Here is a 25,446-nt window from a genome sequence, read left to right as displayed (position 1 = left end):
GGGCATGGGCTAGCACTGCTGAATACTAGATGCCCTGAGGGAGAGTGGGCATGGACTAGCACTACTGGTTACTAGATGCTCTGAGGGAGAGTGGGCATTGACTAGCACTACTGGTTACTAGATGCTCTGAGGGAGAGTGGGCATTGACTAGCACTACTGGTTACTAGATGCTCTGAGGGAGAGTGGGCATGGACTAGCACCACTGGATACTGGATGCCGTGAGGGGGAGCGGGCATGGGCTAGCAATGCTGGATACTGGATGCCCTGAGGAGGCGTGGGCATGGAGACTAGCTCTACTGGATGCCCTGAGGGAGTGTGGGCATGGACTAGCACTGTTGGATACTAGGTGCATTGAATGCATCGTGAAGCAAGACACAGACAACAGATTCACTTTTTTTAACAAATGGATTTACTTACCTTAATTTTCAGGACACAGTAAGGCCTAACCTGCCCTAAGCCAAGGTGGGATCTCCCTACTTAACTAAGGATAGTCTGTGTCGTTAAGCTCAACTCAAAAGTCTGTCTATGTCCAAAACCTATACTTGCCCTCAAAAGTAAAGTCATACAATGTGTAGGGATCTCAGCACCAAAAGAAACGGTGGTCAAAATAATGTTCCGAGCCTCCCCCAGCTCTGTCTTATTTTCAGCTTCACCTTACAAGTTCAAAATAGTTCGGAAGGGTCTTGGGGTTCCCTTACCAAGTTCAACACAGTTCCAAGAAGCCTTGGGGTTCCCTTCCCCAAGTTCAACACAGTTCCAAGAAGCCTCTGGGTTCCCTACCCCTAGTTCAAAACACTTCACAAAGTCTCGGGGTTCTCTTTCCCAAGACGGTAGCTCCTTCAACAGAATTGCAATCAGTTCAAGTCTCTTGACTTTCAATGATACTTCCAGTTTAACTTTGTAATCCTCTAGGCTCTTTAGTAGTTAAAACAGACAGTTCTTTCCTATCAGCACTTATTGCACAACACAGCCTTCATATATTGGCTTCCCCTGGTCCTTTTCCCAGATAGGAGCTGCTTGGTCTAGGGCAGTAGTCGGACCACACCGTCCACCCATTACAGGTCACGCAACTGATAACCCTTGGCACTTTGTGATGCTCTGGGTTTTCCTTAGCCAAAAGAGGTTTTCGCTGCGGACCTGTATTAGTAACCAGCATTCGCTGTAGCTTTCCTTGGCAGTTCTTTGGCTTTGCCACAGCTTGTATTCAATTCATTCTGTGGTGTTCATCCTTTTCCACCACCTTGCTTTCACAGTCTATTAATGTTCTTCAACTTGCTTTCCAATTAATTCTGGTGTTTTCACATCATTTCCATATCTTCTCTTAAGTTCAGTATTAAATAAATTTTCATTTCAAAAAGTACTTTGCATTATGTTCTGGATTCTATATTGTTCCATTTGGTTTCCAGACCCACTCTTAGAAGTTTCAGTTCGATCGGTAATAGCAAATGTCCGATTCCCGCCCCTGGAGCAGCAGGTTATGAGTGTTTGTGTTCTCATAACACCGGTACTCGGCTGCTCCTCTGGGCATCTTTGCAGTGTTCTCCAGCTTCCACTTGCTTCCCGGGTACGTATCGGGAGCTCCAGCGAGCAGCGCTTGCCACCTGTGAACCTCGCTGCAGCGGCCCACGGCAATACAGAGTATTCTGTGTTCCCCAGTGTTAGGGAGAATTTTCATTTCTGTGCCAATTCCCTTTAACCTTAGAGAACCCCAGATCTTTTGCTGGACTCAAGGCTTTTTAATTTTTACACCTGAGTGGGAGGGACTTTTTCTCACTCACTCATGTGTTTTCCTGACTGATTTCCTATGCATCTTTTGTGCAGTGCCACTGAGAAGTCCCTTGGACTGCTCTTAATGTTTCACTACATTTTCTTTGGTGAACTACTGTTCCCAAGAATAGTAAGATGACCCCTGGATCCAGCACACACCACCCTATGTGGAGTGCTGGGGGTTACATAGTAATTCCTTTAACCAATTCCTCATGTAACCTTTTCTTACACTAAGTCACTTTAATAGCTGGTGGCTGTGGTTTCTTATTTACTACCTAGTGTCTTGCATCTGCAGGCTGACACCTCAGCTGCAGTACTGCACCCAAGGGTGACCTTTTTCTCAAAATGGCCCCTGTCTTCTTTTTTCGCCATTTCTTGTTAGTTAGTTTCTTATGGGCTTTTACTTTGTTGTTTGCATCAGGTTGGAGTCTTTTGTGTATTTTGCCTTTGGCGGGTTTCAGCCCTAAACCTGCCCAGGCTCCAGTGTGTCTGGAAAGGCAGGAAATAAGGGAGGGTCCCGAAACATCCCTGTCCTTTGTCTCTAGGTGTGCCTGGGTGAAACCAGTTCCAATTGGCCAGCTGGCTGTCCTGGGTGACAGCCACCCTGCTGTGTGATTGACAACCTAGGGCTGTGAATGAATGGGAACTTGCAAAAAAAGCAAGGTTTCTGGTAATAAGAGGAGAGTCGACCACTGGAGGACAACATCCAAAGCAGAATATGAGAGAAGACGACAGCAGGATATCTCGGGAGGATAGCTCAGCGGCAACAAGCTTGCCTTGGAAGCAAGACATCATGGAGCAACACAGGTTCGAACCCCGGGTCCACGCTGAGAAACCTCTGGATATTAAGCGCATTATAAATAACCTATCATATCATAGCAGCACCCTCCTGGACCGTGAAGTGCCCGGTGAAGCCCTGCAGCTGTGCTGATCCTGTTTTTTAATAGACTCGGAAGATCCGTAGAGGACGACTTCTTCCCTCAGGCTTGTGGGACCAACTTGCCCGAGACAAACTCTATTTTGGCGCAACCCCTGATTTGCTGCAATTTACCAAGGCTGCAGAAGCCCAAACCCGGGTTACCTCAACCACGTGTGAGTGCATTGTCTTCCGAAGTCCGAATACAGCCAAATCTTCATGGGCATGCAGAGGACCCTGCAGAAGCAGGAAATCTGCATCCAGAGTCATCTCCTCAGAGTCAAGGACTGAGGGATCAAGGAAATACTAACCAGAGCTTTTCGTACTTCATTGGCACTGAGAAAAAGGCACCAAAACAACAAAGATCCGCTGAATCGATGGAAATCCATTGCTGTCGAATCTCTCTCTCTCTCAAGTGCTGCTGCAGACGTCCGTCCTCCCTTCTGTCAACACGACCAAGTACCAGGAACAAGGCTCTACTGCAGTGCATTGTGAAGGCATCCAGCTGGAACAACTTCTTCATTTCAAAGGTATTGTGGAGCTTGGGGCACATTATCCTTTTGCCATTTTGGGTGCTTCCTCTCTTTGGGAGTGTGGTTTAACCCTACACTAAGTTGACCTGAACTTACCGGCATTGGCCTTACAGCTTGTGCTTTCCAAAGATGATTCCTCTTGACTTGCTATGATTTTTCTTTAGAACACTGACTATTTAAGAACATATTTCTAAGAAGAAGAGCATCAGAACTTTGACTTTGTCCATTGACTTTGGCTGTCCTGGCTCCCTAAAGGCCTCCTTATGAGCCCCATTGGCTTTGGCAGTGCTTGTTCCCTCACAGGTTTTAAATGTTGAATACTTTAATACTGGGATAATAGACTGCCTGCATCATTTTGGGAGAATCTAACTGTTCTTATAACCCATCAGTCTGTTCTGATCAAAACCCAACATTATCTTCCTAAAACAACTCAATATTGCAAAAGGTGATACTGTATAAATGCTATACTGACCTCAATTGATGTCCCCTCCGGGTGCTGGAACATGTGTAATATATGAATGAATTACTCACCTGCTTTATTGTTCACCTTGGAATTAATGTTACAGCTAATTACTGCTTTTTAAAGAATGCTTTAAATATGTATATGTATAAATAAATAATTAATGTATCATAAGTTTAAGTGTTTACTTGGATACTTGTATTGACTGATTTCATTGCACAGCTCTACAGCTCACATTACCCCCTTGAGATAAGCCTAGCTGCTCAGTCACACTACCAACTTGTGTATTACATGCCTATAATAAAAGATGGGTTACCGAATACCAAGAGATAAGTCTTGTGTAGTCCCACACCAGTTGGACTGCACTAATTCTTACCTAACACCCAGCTCCAGCTGGGAATACACGGCACAGGGGACTGCAAGGGCTCTGACCCTCTCACGGCCTGTTCCGGTTGTGGCGTCTCTCTCGCCCCTCTGTAACACACAGCGTCCTCTGCGCCAGCCCCTATCCAGCCTGCTCCTAGCCTCGCAGCTGTGTCCTTCTCACCAGGCAGGTTCTCCCTTCCTCTGTCATTCTCTCCTTTTATGCACCTGTGGCCTCTCAATTGGTTGCAGGTGCAAGTCCTTTGCCAGACCACAGTTGCACCTATTAAAGGGACATGTCTGATTTTTGCAGTGGTTTTCCTCCGTAATCCTCTTCCTCCTCCCAGTACCAAAGTGGTGAAACTGACTAGAAGTGTGCATTACTCCTAGTTGCCTCTTCCTCGTTCCAGTCTTAAAGGTATATGATTGTGGGACAGGTGGGGTGTATGGAAGGGATAAAGATTCATAATACCCAACAAAGGTAGGTGGAGGGTGGGACTCATTTGCATCCCGAAGACAACTTCTCCCCATTCACCAAAGTCCCTTCACTCAGGTGATACTCCCTTGCATATCCACCCCTGGGGTCAGGATCCAACAGCAATGGCCTTTCCCTGGCCACTTGAGAGGAAGATCCAAGGGGAGTAGATGGGAGGATGCTCTCAGCTTCCTCAGTACCCTGAGGGAGAGTTGGCATGGGCCTGATGGCGCCAATAAGACTGCTTGTAATATGCTTGCCGCAAAGCAGCATTTTACACAATAAGTTGAAGTATTTGCTTTTTGAGGAAACTGGCAGCATGGGAGCTGCTGATTGGGCTGGCAGGGGGTGGGGCCCTTGAGGCTCATGCAGGGATGGCATCCCAGCCTTTCCACTTTTTTCAGTTGAAATGGGCCCCAAGCCTCACCGGGGCCTAGCTGCTCCTATGTTGGCAGTCTTGGTACACAACAACACATTTCTTTAATTCATGACTTCAAATTTGTGCTTTGACTTGTGCACATTACAGGCTGCCTTTGCTGGCTGTTGTTACCTTAATTTGTGACTGTAAATGTGCGCTTTGGAGCGTAAATGTTACAGGCAGCATTTGCTGGCGCCAAGCATCCAACAGCGTTGTTTTAATCTTGCTGCCTTTTACTTTGGTTTCGTCTGCATTATCACCCTGCTGACAAAGAGAAAGTTCTAGATTTTCTGTGGCCATTTAGTAGTTCAGCTCCGGGCTGGCTCCCTGTCCCATGATCATCTGCAGCGATTAACATCTTTGCTGCATTCTTTTGTATTGATTATTATTCAAGCACCCCACCAGTGTCTCAGTCTGTTTTACTGAACTGAAGGCCAAGGGACCCCCAAACATCACTGAAATGAGCCGCCATGCGCACAGACACGTGTTCAGCCAGCCCTGGGCTCAAAGCCCATTTCAACTAAAATGTTGAAAGGCCCTGGCGCTGTCCCGGTCTACAACTCTAAGGGTGCATGGAGTGCATGAGTGTGTGACCTTGCGGGAGACATAACCACACAGGTTATGTGTGCATGGTTTGAGGCCAGAACCATGTGCACAAGCCATCAGTTTGCTTCTTTTGCATGGAGCACACTCCCATGCAAATTAAGGGAACACCACGTTATACCCTCTACCACAATTATGTAGGAAGATATTTGGTATTATAGAAAGACCCCTTCTGTAATGCCAAACTATGCTGACTGCAGTACAAATGTTAGAATGTGCTGTTTGTGAAGCCCCCCCCCCCTTTTAACAATAAGGCCCCTGATGCGTCCACTCCCCGCAGACGGTTGCCAGACATTTGGTCGAAAAAAATTGGTCGACCAGACAAATGGTCGAACCAATTTGATCGAAAACCAAATGGTCGAATTTGTTTTTTTTTATTTTAACCCTTTTTTTTCATTTTTTTGGGGGGGTCCCCCCCAACCCCTTTTTTTTCTCTAAACACCCCTTTTTTTACTAAACGAAACCCCGAAAAATAAATATATAAATAAAAAAAAATTCGACCATTTGGTTTTCGACCAAATTGCGTCGACCAAATTGCAGTCGACCAGTTTTTTTTCGACCAGTTGACTGGACACCCCCGCAGACCACGTGGACGCGAGTACCAAAGCCTCAGTGCTAGCTCCAGAAAGGTATGATTATGGTGATACATAGGGACCTCTATATTGTTTCAGTGTAATAGACACAAAGGATGGGAGAAAAGGCAACGCCTATGTAACTCCAGTGAAATCACTGGATTCAAGCCTTAAATGGCTAGTTCGGCAAGATCAAGATGGTCAAAGGAGATGCAGGTATGGTCTATATAGGAAGGAATCATTGAAAGTGAAGAGAGTAAAAGAAGCAAAGAATTGTGAAGAAGCTTTAATTTGTGGGCCCTGAGTATTGCTGGACTAGGTGTCACCCTGATACAGGTTTTTCTTTTTTTGTATTTTATTTATTTTTTAGCAATTTTTATTAGGCTTTGTAATGGCAGATTATAATTATAATGCAAGATTATAATCTGTAATTGCAGGATATAATCATCAACAATTAGCTATTATAATACTTGCTAACCAATAGTCCAAGATACAAATTTAGGTTGAGTTAACAATTAAAAGGCACAACGTAGTTATATGCACCTATGTAATAACTCATTTATTCTTACAAAGGAACAAATATTAACCTGTTTGATTTTTGTATTTGCAGAATTGGAAGGAGATTATGATGCTGAAAATATGGTGGATAACTTTACCACGTTCTTCATTGCGGGTTCGTAGTTAATCTCTTTGAATAATATGGTTTTATTGTGAAGTCTAATACCCTGCTTTTGAGCTGTGCCCGTTCTAAACAATTCAGGTTTATGTTTTGTCGCCTTTATTGGATAAAATCCCTAACTTATTCTTAGGCTATTTCTTTGCTGGTGGGAGCTACAGGTCTGAAAAGGTGGATCCTTACTGCAGCGTTTTATGATGCCCTAAAAGCAGTGCTACAGAAATGTTCCCTTGCACACCAGGGGGTACAACTACAAGAAATGTAGGGCCTGGAACAACTTCCAGGCTTCTACCCTGATTTGGGTAAAAAATACCCTAAATCTGTTGTCACTAGGATGATTTCAATATCTGTTGTTTGGACACTATGTAGGACATGTTTCTGCAACCTTTGGAGGTCCCGCTACTTAATACTGCAACTCCCATCATTGCCAATTGTATAGGATCATGGGAGTCCTAGTGCAAAACATTTTGCGAGACACAGGATGCAGACCCCTGTTGCAGGATGTTTTCTAGTGCCGGGGCTCCTTCAACGGTTGATATCTGCTGCGTCTTTGGAATGACTGGCTTTCGACTTGAAGCAATGTCTGCTTTACAGTCAGGCCAGCACGAAATATATAGGGCCTCATTATGACTTTGGAGGCAGCCATGGTTAGCACCATGGCTGCCTCCAAAGTCGTGTCCGGGTTCTCAGAATGGGTACTTACCGGGTCATTCCAACCTTGGAGGACCCGGTAAGTCCCCATTCTGAAAACCATTCCCCATTCGAGCCCCCCTAGAGCTCATTGGGAATAGGGAAGGAGCTAATAACGGGCCCGCAAATAGCCGGCCTGTTATTAGCTCTGTGGTCGCTTAGCGGCTCCCGCTAAGGGCCGCTGGTAAAACCAGCCGGCCTTAGTGGGATCCGCTAAGGGACCTCGGAATGCGGCGGTAAGGGGTTATTGGCACCGGCATCCTTACCGGTGCCGTTAACCCCTTACCGCTGCACTCGTAATGAGGCCCATAGTCTACTACTGTAGCAAAGTAATAGGTCCATTAAGGTTGGCTTTGTGTACTGGGACTGCATAAATGGAACATATTTACACAACAGACTATTAGAAGTGTATAGTTCAAGGTGGGGGGGTATCTGTGGTTTTCAGAACCATAATTACTTCAAAGTAATATACGGGGTTGTGGGTTAAAGGGTAGAAGGGGGTGGGGAGGAGCTTGGGGGTAAGGGTACTAGTGTAGGGAAAGGGGTCACATGGGGGGACACCCACCCAGAATTAAAAAAGAAAAGATTTGCTGTTACATTTCGAAGTAATTACTTCAAAGTAATTACTGTCGTCAAAATAACATGGAACAGGTGGGGGCATCGATAGATTGTTGCTTCCCCAATAAAGATCACTAAAGGTGACCTGCTCAAAACTAGGGCTGCAAATGTTATTTGTCTTCATCAAAATGTAAAAAATGCAAGCTTTGGCAAATGGGAAATTTCATCTGATATAGAAACGCAGACCGTTCCCGGCACGATTTCACTCATATTTGCAACACCAAGGTGTTTCAGAAAAGCATGTGTTTCACAATGTTCGTGATTCACCCTATTGAATGGCACCAGCATCAGGCAATTGTGCTCCGTCAGGCAGATGTGTACCAAACCGGGTCAGATAGGCATCAATGGTGGTCAATTTTGCCTCCAAATTTGCCTTGGACGACCAGTGCAAAATGCAGTGGTATACTGGTTAGTTTGTCCAAATGTCCTTCTTGCGATAGGTGCACAATTTCCCAGCACTGATGCAAAATTGGACAGCACCAGTGCAATGTATGTGATCCGGCCCCTGTAATACTGTTGTACTAATAATATTTGATAATATATTTTCCAACATATGATGTTGTTTGCTTAGAGAAAGGACTCAATTTTTGGTATCAGCTTTTTGTAGGGGTAGACAAATGGATACTGCCCCCGCCCCGCCCCCCCTGTTAATGGACAGATGAACATATCACTCAGAGCTCTTGCCCCTCACCGGTCCAATATTGTAAATAATAGAAGCAATAATCACTTAAACAACCGTGTTATCCATTCTCCAAGCAGGGGCAGTAACAATAATAAATACAGTGTGAGCTAAAGATGGCAAGAATGACCACACAGACGGTAAAAACATACATGTGCCCATTAGTCGTGAAGCACATATGCATTCACCATGACGATACACAGACATTAGGTTAAATGTGCATTTATTCATTAACATCTGTGCAGCCACACACGTAGATAACATACCATAGGCGATACCCACGCTAAAGGGCAACACAAAGAATATGCGCTTGTAGTTTGCTAACCTATGAACGCGCCAATATCGAGCTAATCCATGATGGATGCCACCGAATCGTGCAGAACCAGTCCGCACTACTAGACCCCGGAAAAGCTTAACAAGACTGAATTCATAAAGACACAAGCACATTAGAAAAGCTTGCTTAGCACATAAGATAATTTCAATACTGAACCGTGAAGGTGGAGTACAAGGAAAATAATGTTCTGACGGGAAGGAGAATTCTGCTCAGAAAGCAAAGTTCTGACTCTGGCATTAAAAAAATATTAAATAGAATCAAATCGTATGGAATACAGATGTCACCAGGTCACAAAGGGTTTTGTGACTAAAACTTGGCACAAAGCAGGGAACAAACAGATAGAGGAAAAAGAACAAGCCAATCAGAAGTGAGGAGAGAGTACGGTTTGCTGTAAAATGATCTTGGTGCTGAACATTGTCTCCTTTCTTTCTCAGGCAACCAGCATCTGTTGGGAACCCGCATTTTCCCAAAAGCTAATTGTGCTGGTCATCAAATAATGATGCCAGGGAGAGGGGGAAGGGAGGCCCCAAGGATGGTGCTAGAAAATGGGTGGTATGGGTTGTCAATCCAAATGACTTAGCCAGTAGAAATATTCAACGTGTCTAATGTATCAGTAATGCATACATGCCTATACATGTTTCTTCTTGTAAAGGCGGAGCTGAGAACTCTTTCCGGCAGCCAGCCGGGCTGTTTCCGAATGTATTTCTCCCAGCTGTAAAAAGGGGTGGGGAGTTTGTTAATAAACCTCTTTGTTACCTACATGATGCCCACTGGCCTGTAGATTTGTTTTTTTATATATATTTTGGGGGATGCCTGCAAATTGGTCTCTCTACAGATTCCAACAATTTTAGGCCAAAACGGGCAACATGGTCAATCAGCTCACTTCGGACCAGACTTTCATGTTTTTAATTGTGCTTTATGTTGCGTTGGCACTAGCGCCTCAAATGCTGAGCCCAAAAAAATAGCACAGGAATATCAAACATAAGAAGCCTCAGGTCATCAACTGCGCTGAGGCCTCTGCACGGTATCTGGTTGAACCTGGGAACACACATGACTGTGTCGAACAAGGGTCTGCAACCTTTGGCTCTCCGGATGTGTTGGACTACATCTCCCATCAACCCTTGCCATCACAGTGAATGGAGAAGGATCATGGAAGTTGTCTGAAACATCTTGAGAGCCATAGTTTGCAGACCCCCGGTGTAGAATCTGCATTCTTGCAGGGATACAGTGACGCGTATTGCCGTCATGCATTTTCTTATTGCACACTTGTGAATGTGAAAGATCCAAACGAGACTTACTTAGCTGGTTTCTTTAATCACTGCTTATTTCTCAGATCTTGTGATTGTTTATCTTGGTCTTGCTTTCAGCCACTTTATTCTATTGCTCTTTTTTCTAGGTCATGAGACAACTGCCAATCAGTTATCATTTTTAGTGCTTGAATTGACCCGGCATCCTGATGTTTTGAAAAAGTAAGTACAGCACGCGGCTTATTACTACCGCTTATGTTCAAACGCTTTACTGGTTAATGGTCACAGATGTGTAATAATAATATAGCTTTTTGGTCTTAAGGAGGGTTCATTATCATAGGATAATGGCCTGCCTGCACCTGAGGCCATTTGTTGGGGAAGAATCATTAGCAAAGTGATGATTACCCCCTCCCACGGTATCCATATGGTCTAAATGAAGCAATTGCATGCTGTTGCTGTACACATGATCGTTTGATATTTTCTTATACCCCAGACTCCAAGCAGAGATCGATGAAGTCATTGGATCCAAGAGGGACGTTGATCACAGCGATCTGGCCAAGTTGCAGTACTTAAACCAGGTACATAATAACGCTGACATGTGGGATAGAAGGAAAACTGAGATGTAGTAACCTCAAATTGAAAAACCCAGAGAAAAAGCTACCTTAATCCTGAAGAGAAATTTCAAATCATACTGCAGGGTTAACACAGTTTGTCAGGTACTGCCCACTGCGCCACCTGGGAGCGAGTGATAACTACACATCTGTAGGCTCAGGGAGGGCCTGGCTAAATACAAGCTACACAAGACTATTAATGACATAACGAATAATGGCACTGACCTCTTCCAAGCCTCCTCCAAACCACACATCGCCAATAACCCAAAAGGTCTCAACCAACTACCATCACCCCCCACTACTACCACACCTGCCCCTACTCTCAAAGCAGCACTAATAAATGCCAGGTCACTAGTGGCACATGCTACTGACATTGCCGATCTAATAATGACCAACAACCTTGATTTCCTAGCCATTACTGAATCCTGGCTACATGAAGCAGCAGGACCCCTACTCTCCCTAGCTGTCCCGGATGGTTTCATCATAATCGTACAAGACAGAGAAAACCTACACAGTGGAGGAACCACCATTATAACTAAATCTAGTCTCTCTATGAGACTTGCCCCCACCCAAAACACACGCTCACATGTGAAACCCTCACAGCCAAACTCCCCCTTACAAACTCCCAGACATTAACAATTCATCTCATCTACAGGCCCACGGGCCCCATTGGAACATTTGAGGAGGACATCCATACTCTTCTCTCCAATAACCTCAAAACTACTTTGCAACTACTAGTCCTTGGAGACTTTAACTTGGGTTTCAACAACCCATTAGACAAGCATGTTACCACCATCGCTAATACACTATCTGAACTAGGCCTATCCCAAAAAATGTGAGGGCTCACCCACACCAAAGGAAGAATCCTTGACTGGGTGGCAGAATACAACTGTACGGTAAACATCACTGCTATCACGCCTTACCTTTAGACAGACCACTCTCTCCTGTCTTTCTCACTCCTTACTGAAAGACCACTCTTGTTAACAACACCTATTGCTCCTCCCTGTCTAACTAGAAACAAAAAAAACATAACAAGGCATACAGTGATCCCAGCCATACTGCCTACCCTCAATCTGCTGAAGACAACCTTGACCCAAACACACTTGTCAAGGAATATAACAAAATCATGCTAACCACACTGGACAGCATTGCACCCCTTAAACTCAGACCTTGCGAGCCGAAAGTTCATCTGAAGAAATGGTTCACACCCCAACTCAAAGATCACAGACACTTAAAAAGGAGTTGGGGAAACTACTTGGAGACTTCTCCCTTCCACCTCCAATAAAAATGAACTGACCGAAATCTCATCCCAGTACAAAAAAGAAATCGTCCCCGCCAAACGTAACTCTTACAATGAACGTATCTCTAGTGCTAATTCCAGCACGAAAGAACTGTTCTCTATCCTTAAAGAACTTGAATCCCCTATCATCACCCCCGAAATCTGTACCAAGGACAAAACGTGGTGCTCTGACATACAACAGGCCCTCGCTAATAAAGTGACCACCCTTCAAAACAAAATATCGCAAAATAAACAATCCCTTACCACCCACCTAACCTTAGCGCCCCTAATATCCGTTCGTAGGAAACATTGGCTAACTCAACCCCCCAATTCAACGTTACTAATCTCCATTCAAGAGACCGAGAAAGTAATTCTTTCACTCAAACCCTTCAATTGCCAGGGAGATCTCTGCCCTGCTCAGCTCATAAAAGATGCTGCAAGAGATCTCGCCCCCTTCATTACCAAACTGATTAACGCCTCTTTTGCATCTGGCACCGTCCCATCTAACCTCAAACAATCATAGGTGCTCCCTCCACTAAAGAATAAAACATTAGATCCGCTAATTCCCACTAACTATCGCCCCATTACTACCGTACCCTTCTTGCTTAAAATCCTTGATAAAGTGGCATATATCCAGAGCCAAACATTTCTGGAAACACACAAACTCCTAGGAGCACACCAGTCAGGCTTCCGTCCCCAACACTGAACAGAGACTGCCTTTATTCACTTGAAGGCACAAGTCGATGAGTTGAGAGACAAAGGAAAAACGGCCCTCCTCCTACTTCTAGCCCTCTTTGCTTCATTCGACCTGGTGGATCACAAGGTCTTATGCAGACACTTGGATACGGCTGCCAACTTCCCAAAAGAATCCATAATTTGGATTGAGTCCTTCCTGAGTGACAGAACTATGAGGGTCTTTGCTCCCTCAGCTGCAGCAGACCCCATTCCTATCACGTGTGGTGTCCCCCAAGGGTCCTGTGTCTCCCCTACTCTATACAACATATTCACTAAACCCCTCTACGATGATCTGGATCTTCTTGGTATCACCTACACCAATTATGCGGATGATACCCAGATTCTCCTCCCACTTTCAGGGATTATGGAGAGTATTTGACCTTGGTGAATAGGGTGTATCTCATCATCCAGGCATGGATGGCTACTCATGGTCTATGCCCGAATGATGAAAAACAGAACTCGTCGGTTTGGGTACCCACACCAACCTAAACAAACTAGGACAGGATTACTCATCCTTAATCATCGATGGGAATCTCATTAAGGTAGCCAAGGAGGTACAAACATTGGGCTTCTACCTTGACTCCACCCTCTCCCTAGTTAACCAAGTCAACGCCATGTCTTCTGCCACAGCTTCCACATGTAAACTGATTAGAACGGGCAAACCCTTCCTCTCGGATGACAATTGCATTGCTCTAGCAAGAGCCCTAATCCTGTCCAGGCTCGACTATTGCAATGTACTATATATTGGCACCAACAAATCTGTCATCCAAAAGATCCAAACCCTTCAAAATAATGCCCTAAGAGCAGCACTAGGCGTGCCTAATGGATCTCACATCTCAGCGTTCAGGCGCAAAAACAACTGGCTCTCTACTACTAACAAGATCCACCTACAAACTGCCCCCCTGACACATAAGACATTGAATAACGCTGCCCCTATCCACCTCATGAATAGATTTCAAGGAAGAACCTCCACTAGACCCTCAAGACTCATCAATACTAAATGCATCATCAATCCAAGATTTAGGCTCTCCATGGTCGGCGGTAACAGCTTTCATGTCAAAGCTGCCAACTATGGAACTCCCTTCCACCCCATATTAGGGAAGATCAATCATATCCTAAGTTCAGACTAAGCTACATCAACTGGCTTAAACTGAAGGACATCTAACCGCCATCTCTCGCAGACACTCTATGCGGAATTATACTCCAGCACTATTGCTGTATATTTCTGTATATTTGTTAATAACTGCGTATGTTATATATCTGTACTTTGTTTTGCCTGTATTTTGTACTAAACTGTAATGACTGAATATGTATACCCTGCATAACTATGTAACTTGCTAATAAATAAGCCTTGCTTTAGCTGTACTGCTGCGCCGTTACCCTTGGCTCTGGTGCGCATTATAAATGAATAAACTAAACTAAACAACTTACATAAGGTAACAAAATACCACATTTGCAAAGCGCTCAACCAGAGGTCTGCAACCTGCGGCTTTCCAGATGTTTTGGACTACAACTCCCATGATCTTTCACTATTAGGGCCGATGGGCTGTGTAGTTCGAAGCATCTTGAGTGCCAACGTTGCACAACCCTGCACCAAACCAACACAGGAGTGGCCGTATTGTGCTGTGTGCTGTTTGTAGCTGAATTCTGGTAGAGGGTACTCTGACATAGTACAGCATCACATTGCTATTATAATATTAACAGACAGTCCTTGAGATATATGCAGGAGCTATGTGAGAAACTGTGCTGTACTGTGTGTGGGATACGTCAGTGGTTAGTATTGGAGGTGCAAGGGGGTCATATGATGCTTCCCTAGTTCATAGAGTGGTAAGTAGTAGTTTGCTTTGGGATACTGGGGATTTTGTACAACCTGTCCATCTATCACTTTGCCCTTCTCTGAATTGTTGTTCCGATTGACGGACCAAGATGTAACCAAGATTACAAAGCAGTGTATATGTGTCAGGTGCAGTCGGGGGGAAAAAAACTGGTCACTGTAGAAGGCCAGCCATGTCTGTGAATGTGCTCATCAACTACCCCCATCGTATGATCACCCACAAGACAGAGGTGGACAGACAACAAAGAAGCAGGTGAGCTGGAGTACACAGTCAGAAGCCTGGACTGGAATGAGACAAGGGGAATAGGTTAGAACATGAATAAGACTGAGAGCCCCGCCCCCCAAACCCCCCGGTTTTGTAACCCCAAGTACCTGTATGTAACTGAAGTCTGAAATTGAACAGTAGACCGGGAAGAAGTCCAAAAGGAATCCATAAAGCGAAAAAAGCAAAAAAGTTCCTAAGCAAAGCAAAAAACAAGGCACAGATCAGAAACCGCCGCTGCAGTAAAAAAGGAATAAAAACCAAGAACCTCCCGACGGCATGGGTTTTAATTCTACCAAGACTTCATAAAATCAAACATCTGAGGCAGTACATATGTTCCACTCTTAGAATAAGGCTGGACCACCTGAGAATGTGGTAGCATGGACAGGGCAGCCAGGCTTAATTTAGGAGGGAGAGACGGTTGTAGCTTGGTACAAAGAGATGGTAGCATACATATGGTCCAAAGAAACACGCAAACACTATGGGCCTCATTTCACGGTGTTGGGCAGAAACCTGTGCAGTTCCCTTAGGGACCACTGCAAAAGATTTAGGACTACAGGTGTTTGGCAGTAAACCCACTTGGTAGCAGTCTGTACCACACAGATTCACTTGGTAGCTGTGGCTGAGCAGTCAGACTTCCCTCAAGAAGAGTTAGGCAGTATGCAGAGTATACACAATAGGTACAGAGACAAAGTAGCACAAACAAACACTGACCAGAGCTTTGGTGTAAAAGTATATAATTATGTATTTAAAAACACACTTGTAAATTAAACTAGCAAAAAACGAGGTAAGTAATTTCAGCACACAGTCACTATCATATATATATATATACATATATATATATATACACAACCCTATTCCCTCATTAGACAAGTCTTAGTGAGAAACACCACTTATTTTCAGACAGAGGTGAGCGCTTAACATAAGATGAAACTCTAATAAATTGTAAAGGAAGATAGGGAAAAAGGCAGAGTTAAAGAAGCACACAAGTGTCAATACTTTTTCAAAGAACCACAGTAAGGCAGGATAGGCAGAGTTCTACTGGAGAGCAAGGAAGTCAATTGCAAGGCCCACTCTTGGAGAGAGCAAGCAGAAGGGGTCCAGGTTCACACAGTGGGGTTATGCCCAAAGAGTCTTTGTAGATAGTTCGCACAAAAAGGATGAAATTAAAGTCAGGAAACGTTAGCTAGGTTGTCCCAGGCTAGCCCAGCTTAGAAAGTCGAGGCTTTACTGTCACCCCGAACGATCTGTCGCAAGGGAAGCCAGGCGGGACACAGTACCTTAAGTGTGAAGGAAGTTCCACCGGGGGCAGTTGTTCCTGGCAGCAGGTGCAAATCAGTGTTTCGTCCAGAGGAAGAAGAGGTCTCGCCGTGGAGGAAAGATGAAGGTTGTTGCACTGCCAGGGAAGAAACCAGCCGCAGCGTTCTCTGGTTAAAAGGCAGTACCCTTCTCTTCGCGCTAGTGGTGAACCGTGGTATTCCGGTTGCCGGGGTGCTTGGCACGGGCAAGGCGGCCACGAGATGCTCCAGGAAGGTGAAAAGAAGCTGAAACTGGTTATCCCCACCAGTCAAAGGAAGAAGACTCTCCGGACTGGAGATCTCCTCTGTCGTCGGAAAAAGTGGTGAGACGGTTCAGCAGGGCTCCACCGGTGGTGTCATCGTTGCAGGTCGGCTCAGCTTCTCCCTCCTCGGATTCTTAGGTCCTGTGGCGACTTCTGAAGTTCCAATCCCAAAAGCCGTGCTTTTATGCAGCACACCCCCATTCACTCAGCCTAGCGGCCGACTCACCACTTGGGCCAATCACACAAGAGAGCAACTTGAGTTACCAAGGTAACTCAGTCCAGGGTGCCTAAACCCCCTCCCACACCCCCTGTGGTACCCAGACAGAGTGGCACCACTTTTGGAGGCTTCTGTGGAGAAGCCCGCCAAAAAGTGGAACAAAGGGCTCGACTTGGGTTGGAGTCACAGAAGAGAACACAAACGCCATTTTAGAATCGAGTTCTGGCAAAAAATACCAACCGGTGAATTAATATTAAGTAAATAAACCGGCGGTATGTTCGAGGCTATAAGAATTAAATAATTAAAGTTGGTAGCCTCGAACAATGGGAAAATCCCATAGTGATATATTCGCGGTTGAATATAAAAAGTACTATCCACTGCCACCAGCCAAAACTCGATCAGGGGGGGCGGAGACGTGCCCCCTCGAACAACAGACCCCAGGGCAATCGAATTGCCCCGACCAGTACCTCCACAATATGATGGTTTGTACTGGTTTCTGTTCATAATTTGGGACTAGTAAAGCCAATGGTGACTTTACATGCCCTGGGAGACAGTAGTCAGTCCGAGGGTATGGAGTCTATGTTGGGGGGTCGCTACGACACCCATGGGTTACGGCACGGAGGGTGCTGTGTAACCCACATCAAAAACACATGAGACCCTATGGAGTAAAAGACCCCATAGCCCATAAAACACATGGAAAGTTAAAGGAACACCTCAAATCATGTCTAAGAGTGGGAGCAAAAGAATCTCACTCTTAGCAGGAGAGAAAAAAATAAACCCCAAAAATCCAGCCAAGCTGCTGGGGGACTCACTAGGTTTGGGAAATTAGCCTTACAGAGAATTCTCCCTAACACTCGCCCCTCCCCCCCCCGACAGGAGGATTTAATCCACTCCTGGATGAACCTCATACCTCTAGTCAATGACATACATCCTAGAGAGTCCATCAGCATTTTGATGGGGACACCCTGACCTGTGCTCAATGGTGAAATCAAACCCTTGCAGGCAGATAGACCATCTCAATAGTTTTGGATTTTCTCCCTTCATTTGCATTAACCATCTCAAGGGTTGGTGGTTAGTCTGAATGACAAAAGTAGAACCATACAAGTATGGCCTAAACTTCTTCAGTGCCCACACAATAGCAAAGCATTCTCTTTTGATTGTTGCCCACCTTGTCTCAGGATCCTTCAGTTTTCTACTGATGAAGCAAATGGGGTGCTCCCTACCCTTCTCATCCAGTTGGCTAAGGACTGCACCTATACCTACATTAGAAGCATCTGTCTGCACAATGAAAGTTTGGTAATAGTCAGGAGCTCTCAGTACTGGTGCTTGGCAAATAGCTTTCTTCAGGTTTTCAAATGCCTGATTGCATTCCTCATTCCATTTGACCACCTTAGGGAATTTTGGAGAGGAGATCACATTCAGTGGAGAAGCTATGGTCCCATAGTTCTCAATGAAATTCCTGTAATACCCAATGAGGCCTAGGAAGGCTCTCACCTGGGTTTGAGTAGTAGGTGTTGTCCAATTTTGCACAGCTTCAATCTTACTGAGCAAAGGCATTATTTCTCTACCTCATGCCCAAGGTAGACCACCTTACTCTGACCAATTTGGCATTTACTTGCCTTTGTGGTCAAATTGGCCTGTCCAAGAGCCTGCAAAACATATCCTAAGTGGTTCACATGTTCTTCCCAGGTTTGGCTGAATACTGCAATGTCATCCAAGTATGCCATGCAGAAGTCCTCCATCCCATTCAGAACCTGGTTCACCATTCTTTGGAATGTAGCAGGTGCATTCTTCAATCCAAAAGGCATAACCTTAAATTGGTATAAGCCAACTGGGGTAGAAAATGCAGTCTTCTCCTCGGCATGATCTGTCAGGGCTATTTGCCAATAGCCTGACGTAAGGTCAAATGTGCTGAGGAACTTGGCTGAACCAAGTCTATCCACCAACTCACCTGTCCTTGGCAAAGGGTGGGCATCAGTCTTGGTGACTGCATTAAGAGCTCTATAGGCCACACAGAATCTCAATTCTTTGGATCCTGCCTTTGGTACTAACACAACTGGGTTAGACCATGGGCTAGTAGAGGGCTCTATTACCCCGAGATCAAGCATCTTCTTGACCTCTCCTTTGATGTGGGTCCTTACATTTTCTGACATTCTATATCCTCTGCTTTTGACTGGCAGACAGTCACCAGTGAGTATATCATGCTGTCCCCAAGGGGTCAAGCCTGGTGAAAGTGAGAACAGAGAGGCAAACTGATTTAACATGGCTTTGCACTCTTCTTGTTGCTCAGGTGTCAGATTTGAAGAGAGATTTACTCCTTCAATCTTTTCGTCCAAGGGTAAGCCTCTGAGGAGATCAGGTAGAGCTCCGCTCTCTTCTTCCTCTTCTGTTGAAGCTAGAAGCAAGGCTCCTACTTCAGGTCTGGAGACATACGCCTTTAGTCGATTGGTGAGGAAGACTCTAGGAGCCTCCTTGGCATTGCCCAAGTCCACCAGATAGTTCACCTCTCCAAGTTTACCCACAACCTTGAAGGGTGCCATCCATTTATCTTGCAAGGCCCTCTGCCTTGTTGGGATCATAACTAGAACTAGCTGGTCTTGAGTGAACTCAACCATGTTAGCCTTCTGGTCATGCCAATGCTTGACCAGGGCTTGTCCAGCTTTCAGGTTATCACTAGCTTCTGCCATCATTTGTGACATTCTCCTGTGGAGACCTATCACATAGTCAGTTACTCTGACTGGCTTGGGGGAAGGAGCACTCTCCAACCCCTCCTTGATCAGGGCCAATGGACCTCTGACCGGATGGCCATAGAGAAGTTCAAAGGGAGAATAACCTACTCCCTCCGGAGGGACTTCTCTATAAGCAAAGAGAAGACATGGCAGTAGAAGGTACCACTTTCTTTTAAGGGGATCCTCTAAAGCACCTTTCATGCTCTTCATGGTTCGGTTGAACCTTTCTACCAACCCATTTGTCTGAGGGTGGTAGGCGGTAGAGAACTTGTAAGTAACTCCACAGGTTTTCCACATGGCTTTCATGTAGTGGGACATAAAACTTGACCCCCTGTCAGAGATTACTTCCTTAGGAAACCCAACCCTGGTGAAAATATCAAGGAGGGCCTTAGCCACAGCTTGAGCTGTAACAGTCCTCATAGGAATTGCCTCAGGGTACCTAGTAGCATGGTCTACTACAACAAGGATAAACCTGTTGCTTGAGGAGGTTGGGGGATCAAGGGGACCAACAATGTCAATCCCTACCCTCTCAAATGGGACTCCCACTACTGGGAGAGGCACTAAAGGTGCACATTCTTGGACTCAACCTTACCAGAAGTCTGGCAGCTATGGCAGCTCTTGCGAAACTTATCTACCTCAGCCCCCATTTTTGGCCAATAAAAGTAGAGTGAGAGCCTTTCCTTGGTCTTCTTGAAACTCAAGTGACCAGCCAAAGGGATCTCGTGGGCCAGTTGCAAGAACTGTTGTCTGTTTTCTTGAGGTACTACAAGCCGCTTGTAGTCTCCAGGTGCAGACTCAGTTGGTTCACTGTAGAAGAGGCCATCTTCCCAGTGTAACCTATACTTCCCAGGCTCTTGCCCATCAGCCTGAGAAGCTGCCTGTTGACGAAGACCTTCCAGAGATGGACATTCTCTGTTCCTTACTGAAGTCTGCCCTGTTGGGTCCACCTTCTGCCAGTAAAGACTGCAGCTCAGGATGGTCAACAGGATCCAGATCTCCAATGAGTTCCTGGCCTTCCACTAGCTCTTCTTCGGAGTCTAGTTCTACCATACAGGGTTGTACCTCCCTCTCAGCCTCAGCTGGAGGTGGAGTTACAGGTGTAACTTTGGACAACCTAGGGGAAGTCCTTGTTGGAAGCACTGGAGTGCTTGCTGTTGGCTGTTTCTTGGAAGTCTTGGGTTTCCCCTTTGCTTCTTTTTGTTCAGTGATAGCAAGTTGTAACTCCAGTGGAGTAGGAGTGATATCTTTCATCATCTCCTCCTGGGGAGTACCTCTCACGGTTCTCTCCCTTGCAGGTCTGGTGAGCTCCTGTAACCTTTTACTAGGAGGTCTGGGGGTATGTGACACTACTCCAAGAGTTTTCAGGTCATTACCCAACAGAACCCTTCCTGGCACCTCACTTTGTATGCTGACAGGTATCTTCACAGTCATGTCATTACACTGGATGAGAACTGGTAATTGGGGAAGCATCTGCACAGGCCCTCCAGCTAACTTGGTGAGGCGTTTGGATGCCTTAGCAACATCCTCAGCCTGAAAAAACGATTTATCCACCACAGTTATGCTGGCCCCAGTGTCCCCAATGGCAGGGGTCTCCTGACCATTCACCTGGACACTGTCCTTATAATACTCTTTAGTATTATCTGGGATAGTTATATACATCTAAATTCTGGTTTTCCCACAGACCCAGAGACACTAAAGAAACACTGGCTGAGACTCCAATGGGTTCATCAGCCAGCAGTAGAAAGTTTCCACTTGCCATTTGTACTTCCTCCTCTGGAGCAAAGGCTAAGGAGACAAGCTGGACCCCTGAAGGTTTACCCTTACATCTGGGATCTCCTTTCACATGGTCAGGCGAGCCACAAACAAAGCTTTTACCAAATGCTTTCTGGAATGGTGGCTTGCTCTGACCTCCTTCTGGTTTACCACCAGAGGGTACACTACTCTGATTTGGTTTCCCTTGTGGTTTACCCTTATTGTTCTGTTCGGGGCACTCTTTGGGATTGGAATTATTTGAATTCTCTTTGTAGTCCTTTTTTGGCTGCTTCCCCTCATCCTTTTTCTGAGTGACCCCAGAGTCCTTGTGAGTAGCCCTGTTGGCAACCCACAAGTCAGCAGACTTAGCTAGTTTCCTGGAATCTAATTCCTTTGAATCAGCCAAGTGCTGTATGAGCTCAGGAGAGCAGGCATCATAAATTGACTCCAACATTACAAGATTCTTCATTCCCTCATAAGTGTTCACCTTGTAACCCTTAATCCATCCCTCTAAGTTCTTCAAAATTTCACTCACCCAGGTAGCCCAAGGGGTACCATCATGCTTGTTGAGGGTCCTAAACCTCTTAAGGTACTGGGAGGGGGTCTTCCCAAATCTAGCTATCAAAGCTAGTTTCACACATTCATAATCCTTCTTATCCTCCTCCCCCAACTCCATTACCACATCAGTTGCAACAGGGGGGAGCCTAGAGAACAACCAGGAAAGTAACTCTGGAGCCCATGATTATATTCAAACAAACTCAACCAGTCCAACACATCCACCTTAGGTTCATACATACCCACCAACTCCTTAGGCATCCGGGGTCTTTAGGGACTGGAACTCCTAGAGGATTCGGAGAGAGAAGCACTTTCCGCAGACAATTTTTTAATTTCTAGCGCATGGTTGAGTTCCATTTCTCTGAGCCTTAGTTCTTGGTGCCGTTGTTCTGTTTGAGCATTAATTCTTTTGAATTCTAATTCAAGCTTCATTTTTTCTAGTTCCATATATTGAGGATTAAGTGTGGGACCTGGTAAGGGTCCAGTAGGTACAGCTGGCAGGGCAGGTAGAGGTCCAGGGGAGACAACTCTTATCTTCCACCTCCTCTTCTGCTTCTGACTCAAAGTTATCAATACTACCATGCATATCAATATCATTGCTGTTATCTACAGTTGCTGGAGTGGTAGGTTCCTCTGAACCACCATCCAGACTTTGGTTTGCTAACAACCTTTCTATTAGCGCCATTTTCTTGCCTTTAGTCAGGAGATTCTTATTCTTACAGAGAACTCTTAAACAATCAGCAGTTTTTGTAGCAAGGGACTCTTGACTATAACTTTCCATAGTTGACAGGTTTTAGAAAATAGTTCTTTTAGTGCTAAGCTTTGTGATTAGTTGCACTAAGGTATCTTTAAGCACACTAAAATGTATACTCAATACAAATCCCACCGCTGTACACCAGTGTTAGGCAGAAACCTGTGCAGTTCCCTTAGGGACCACTGCAAAAGATTTAGGACTACAGGTGTTTGGCAGTAAACCCACTTGGTAGCAGTCTGTACCACACAGATTCACTTAGTAGCTGTGGCTGAGCAGTCAGACTTCCCTCAAGAAGAGTTAGACAGTATGCAGAGTATACACAATAGGTACAGAGACACAGTAGCACAAACAAACACTGACCAGAGTTTTGGTGTAAAAGTATATAATTTATTTAAAAACACACTTGTAAATTACATTAGCAAAAAACGAGGTAAGTAATTTCAGCACACAGTCACTATCCTATATATACAACCCTAGTCCCTTATTAGACAAGTCTTAGTGAGAAACACCACTTATTTTCAGACAGAGGTGAGCGCTTAACATAAGATGACACTCTAATAAGTTGGAAAGGAAGAGAGGGGGAAAAAGGCAGAGTTAAAGAAGCACACAAGTTTCAATACATTTTCAAAGAACCACAGTAAGGCATGATAGGCAGAGTTCTACTGGAGAGCAAGGAAGTCAATTGCAAGGCCCACTCTTGGAGAGAGCAAGCAGAAGGGGTCCAGGTTCACACAGTGGGGTTATGCCCAAAGAGTCTTTGTAAATAGTTCACACAAAAAGGATGAAATTAAAGTCAGGAAACGTTAGCTTGGTTGCCCCAGGCTAGCCCAGGTTAGAAAGTCGAGGCTTTACTGTCACCCCGAACGATCTGTCGCAAGGGAAGCCAGGCGGGACACAGTACCTTAAGTGTGAAGGAAGCTCCAGCGGGGACAGTTGTTCCTGGCAGCAGGTGCAAGTCAGTGTTTCGTCCAGAGGAAGAAGAGGTCTCGCCGTGGAGGAAAGATGAAGGTTGTTGCACTGCCAGGGAAGAAACCAGCCGCGGAGTTCTCCGTTTAAAAGGCACTACCCTTCTCTTCGCGGTAGTGGTAAACCGTGGTATTCTGGTTGCCGGGGTGCTTGGCACGGGCAAGGCGGCCACGAGATGCTCCAGGAAGGTGAAAAGAAGGCGAAATTGGTTATCCCCACCAGTCAAAGGAAGAAGACTCTCCGGACTGGAGATCTCCTCTGTCGTCGGGAAAAGTGGTGAGACGGTTCAGCAGGGCTCCACCAGTAGTGTCGTCGTTGCAGGTCGGCTCAGCTTCTCCCTCGTCGGATTCTTAGGTCCTGTGGCGACTTCTGAAGTTCCAGTCCCCAAAACCCTGCTTTTATGCAGCACACCCCATTCACTCAGCCTAGCTGTCAATCCAACATGCTAAGTGGTGAGCCGGCCGGCTCACCACTTGGGGCCAATCACACAAGAGTGCGACTTGAGTTATCAAGGTAACTCAGTCCAGGGTGCCTAAACCCCCTCCCACACCCCCTGTGGTACCCAGACAGAGTGGCACCACTTTTGGAGGCTTCTGTGGAGAAGCCCGCCAAAAAGTGGAACAAAGGGCTTGACTTGGGTTGGAGTCACAGAAGAGAACACAAACGCCATTTTAGAATCGAGTTCTGGCAAAAAAATACCAACCAGTGAATTAATAAATAAATAAACCGGCGGTATGTACGAGGCTATAAGAATTAAATAATTAAAGTTGGTAGCCTCGAACAATGGGAAAATCTCATAGAGATATATTCGCGGTTGGAGTAAAAAAGTAGTATCCACTGCCACCAGCCAAAACTCGATCAGGGGGGACGGAGACGTGCTCCCTCGAACAACAGACCCCGGGGCATTGAATTACCCCGACCAGTACGTCCACAATATGATGGTTTGTACTGGTTTCTGTTCATAATTTGGGACTAGTAAAGCCAATGGTGACTTTACATGCCCTGGGAGACAGTAGTCAGTTCCAGGGTATGGAGTCTATGTTGGGGGGTCGCTACGACACCCCTGGGTTACGGCACGGAGGGTCTGTGTAACCCACATCAAAAACACATGAGACCCTAAGGAGTAAAAGACCCCATAGCCCATAAAACACATGGAAAGTTAAAGGAACACCTCAAATAATGTCTAAGAGTGGGAGCATAAGAATCTGACTCTTAGCAGGAGAGAAAAAAATAAACCCCAAAAATCCAGCCAAGCTGCTGGGGGACTCACTAGGTTTGGGAAATTAGCCTTACAGAGAATTCTCCCTAACACACGGAAGGCGGTAACCATGGCGCTATTAGCGCCATGGTTGCCGCCAGTAATTTACGATCCCGCCATGGTGAATGGCGGAATTACCGCCCCATTCCAAGGTTGGTGGGGCCGTAATTCCCCATTCACCATTGGCCCTTCCCCATTCCCATTTGAGCCCCCATAGGGCTCAATGGGAATGGGGAAGGCGGCAATTACGGTACCGCAAATTGCAGTACCGTAATTGCCTCCAAGGTCCCTTTGCGGGTCCCGTCTTTAACGGCTGGTAAAACCAGCTGTTATGGTAGGGACCAGCAAAGGGACCTCGTAGTAGGGCGGTAAGGGATTACCGGCACCAGTGCCCTTACCGGTGCCGGTAATCCCTTACCGCCATCCGTGTAATGAGGCCCTATGTATTGTAAAAAATAAATGGTTTATTTAAATACAAGTAGGCCCAGATAAATCTTGGGGAAATAAGTACCATCACATATCATATAAACACAATTATAAAAATCAACTCAATGCTAGGGTGATACAACCCAAAGTATAACC

General features: G+C 45.6%; 1 protein-coding gene across 2 annotated transcripts in view; it reads left to right on the top strand.

The window, feature by feature from the left end:
* LOC138526941 (cholesterol 24-hydroxylase-like) overlaps positions 1-25,446 on the top strand; it is a 291,000-nt gene that overhangs the window by 160,941 nt on the left and 104,613 nt on the right. For both annotated transcript variants that reach the window (XM_069637833.1, XM_069637834.1), the window contains exons 9-11: positions 6,718-6,780; positions 10,501-10,573; positions 10,845-10,929. In XM_069637833.1, the coding sequence (XP_069493934.1) occupies positions 6,718-6,780; positions 10,501-10,573; positions 10,845-10,929 (221 nt within the window). The remainder of the gene's footprint in view (positions 1-6,717; positions 6,781-10,500; positions 10,574-10,844; positions 10,930-25,446) is intronic.

Source organism: Ambystoma mexicanum, chromosome 14, assembly GCF_040938575.1.
Source record: "Ambystoma mexicanum isolate Mex_15411 chromosome 14, UKY_AmexF1_1, whole genome shotgun sequence".
Classification (NCBI taxonomy): domain Eukaryota; kingdom Metazoa; phylum Chordata; class Amphibia; order Caudata; family Ambystomatidae; genus Ambystoma; species Ambystoma mexicanum.
The sequence above is the reverse complement of the archived record's forward strand: the minus strand, read 5'-3'. Positions and strand labels throughout refer to the sequence as shown.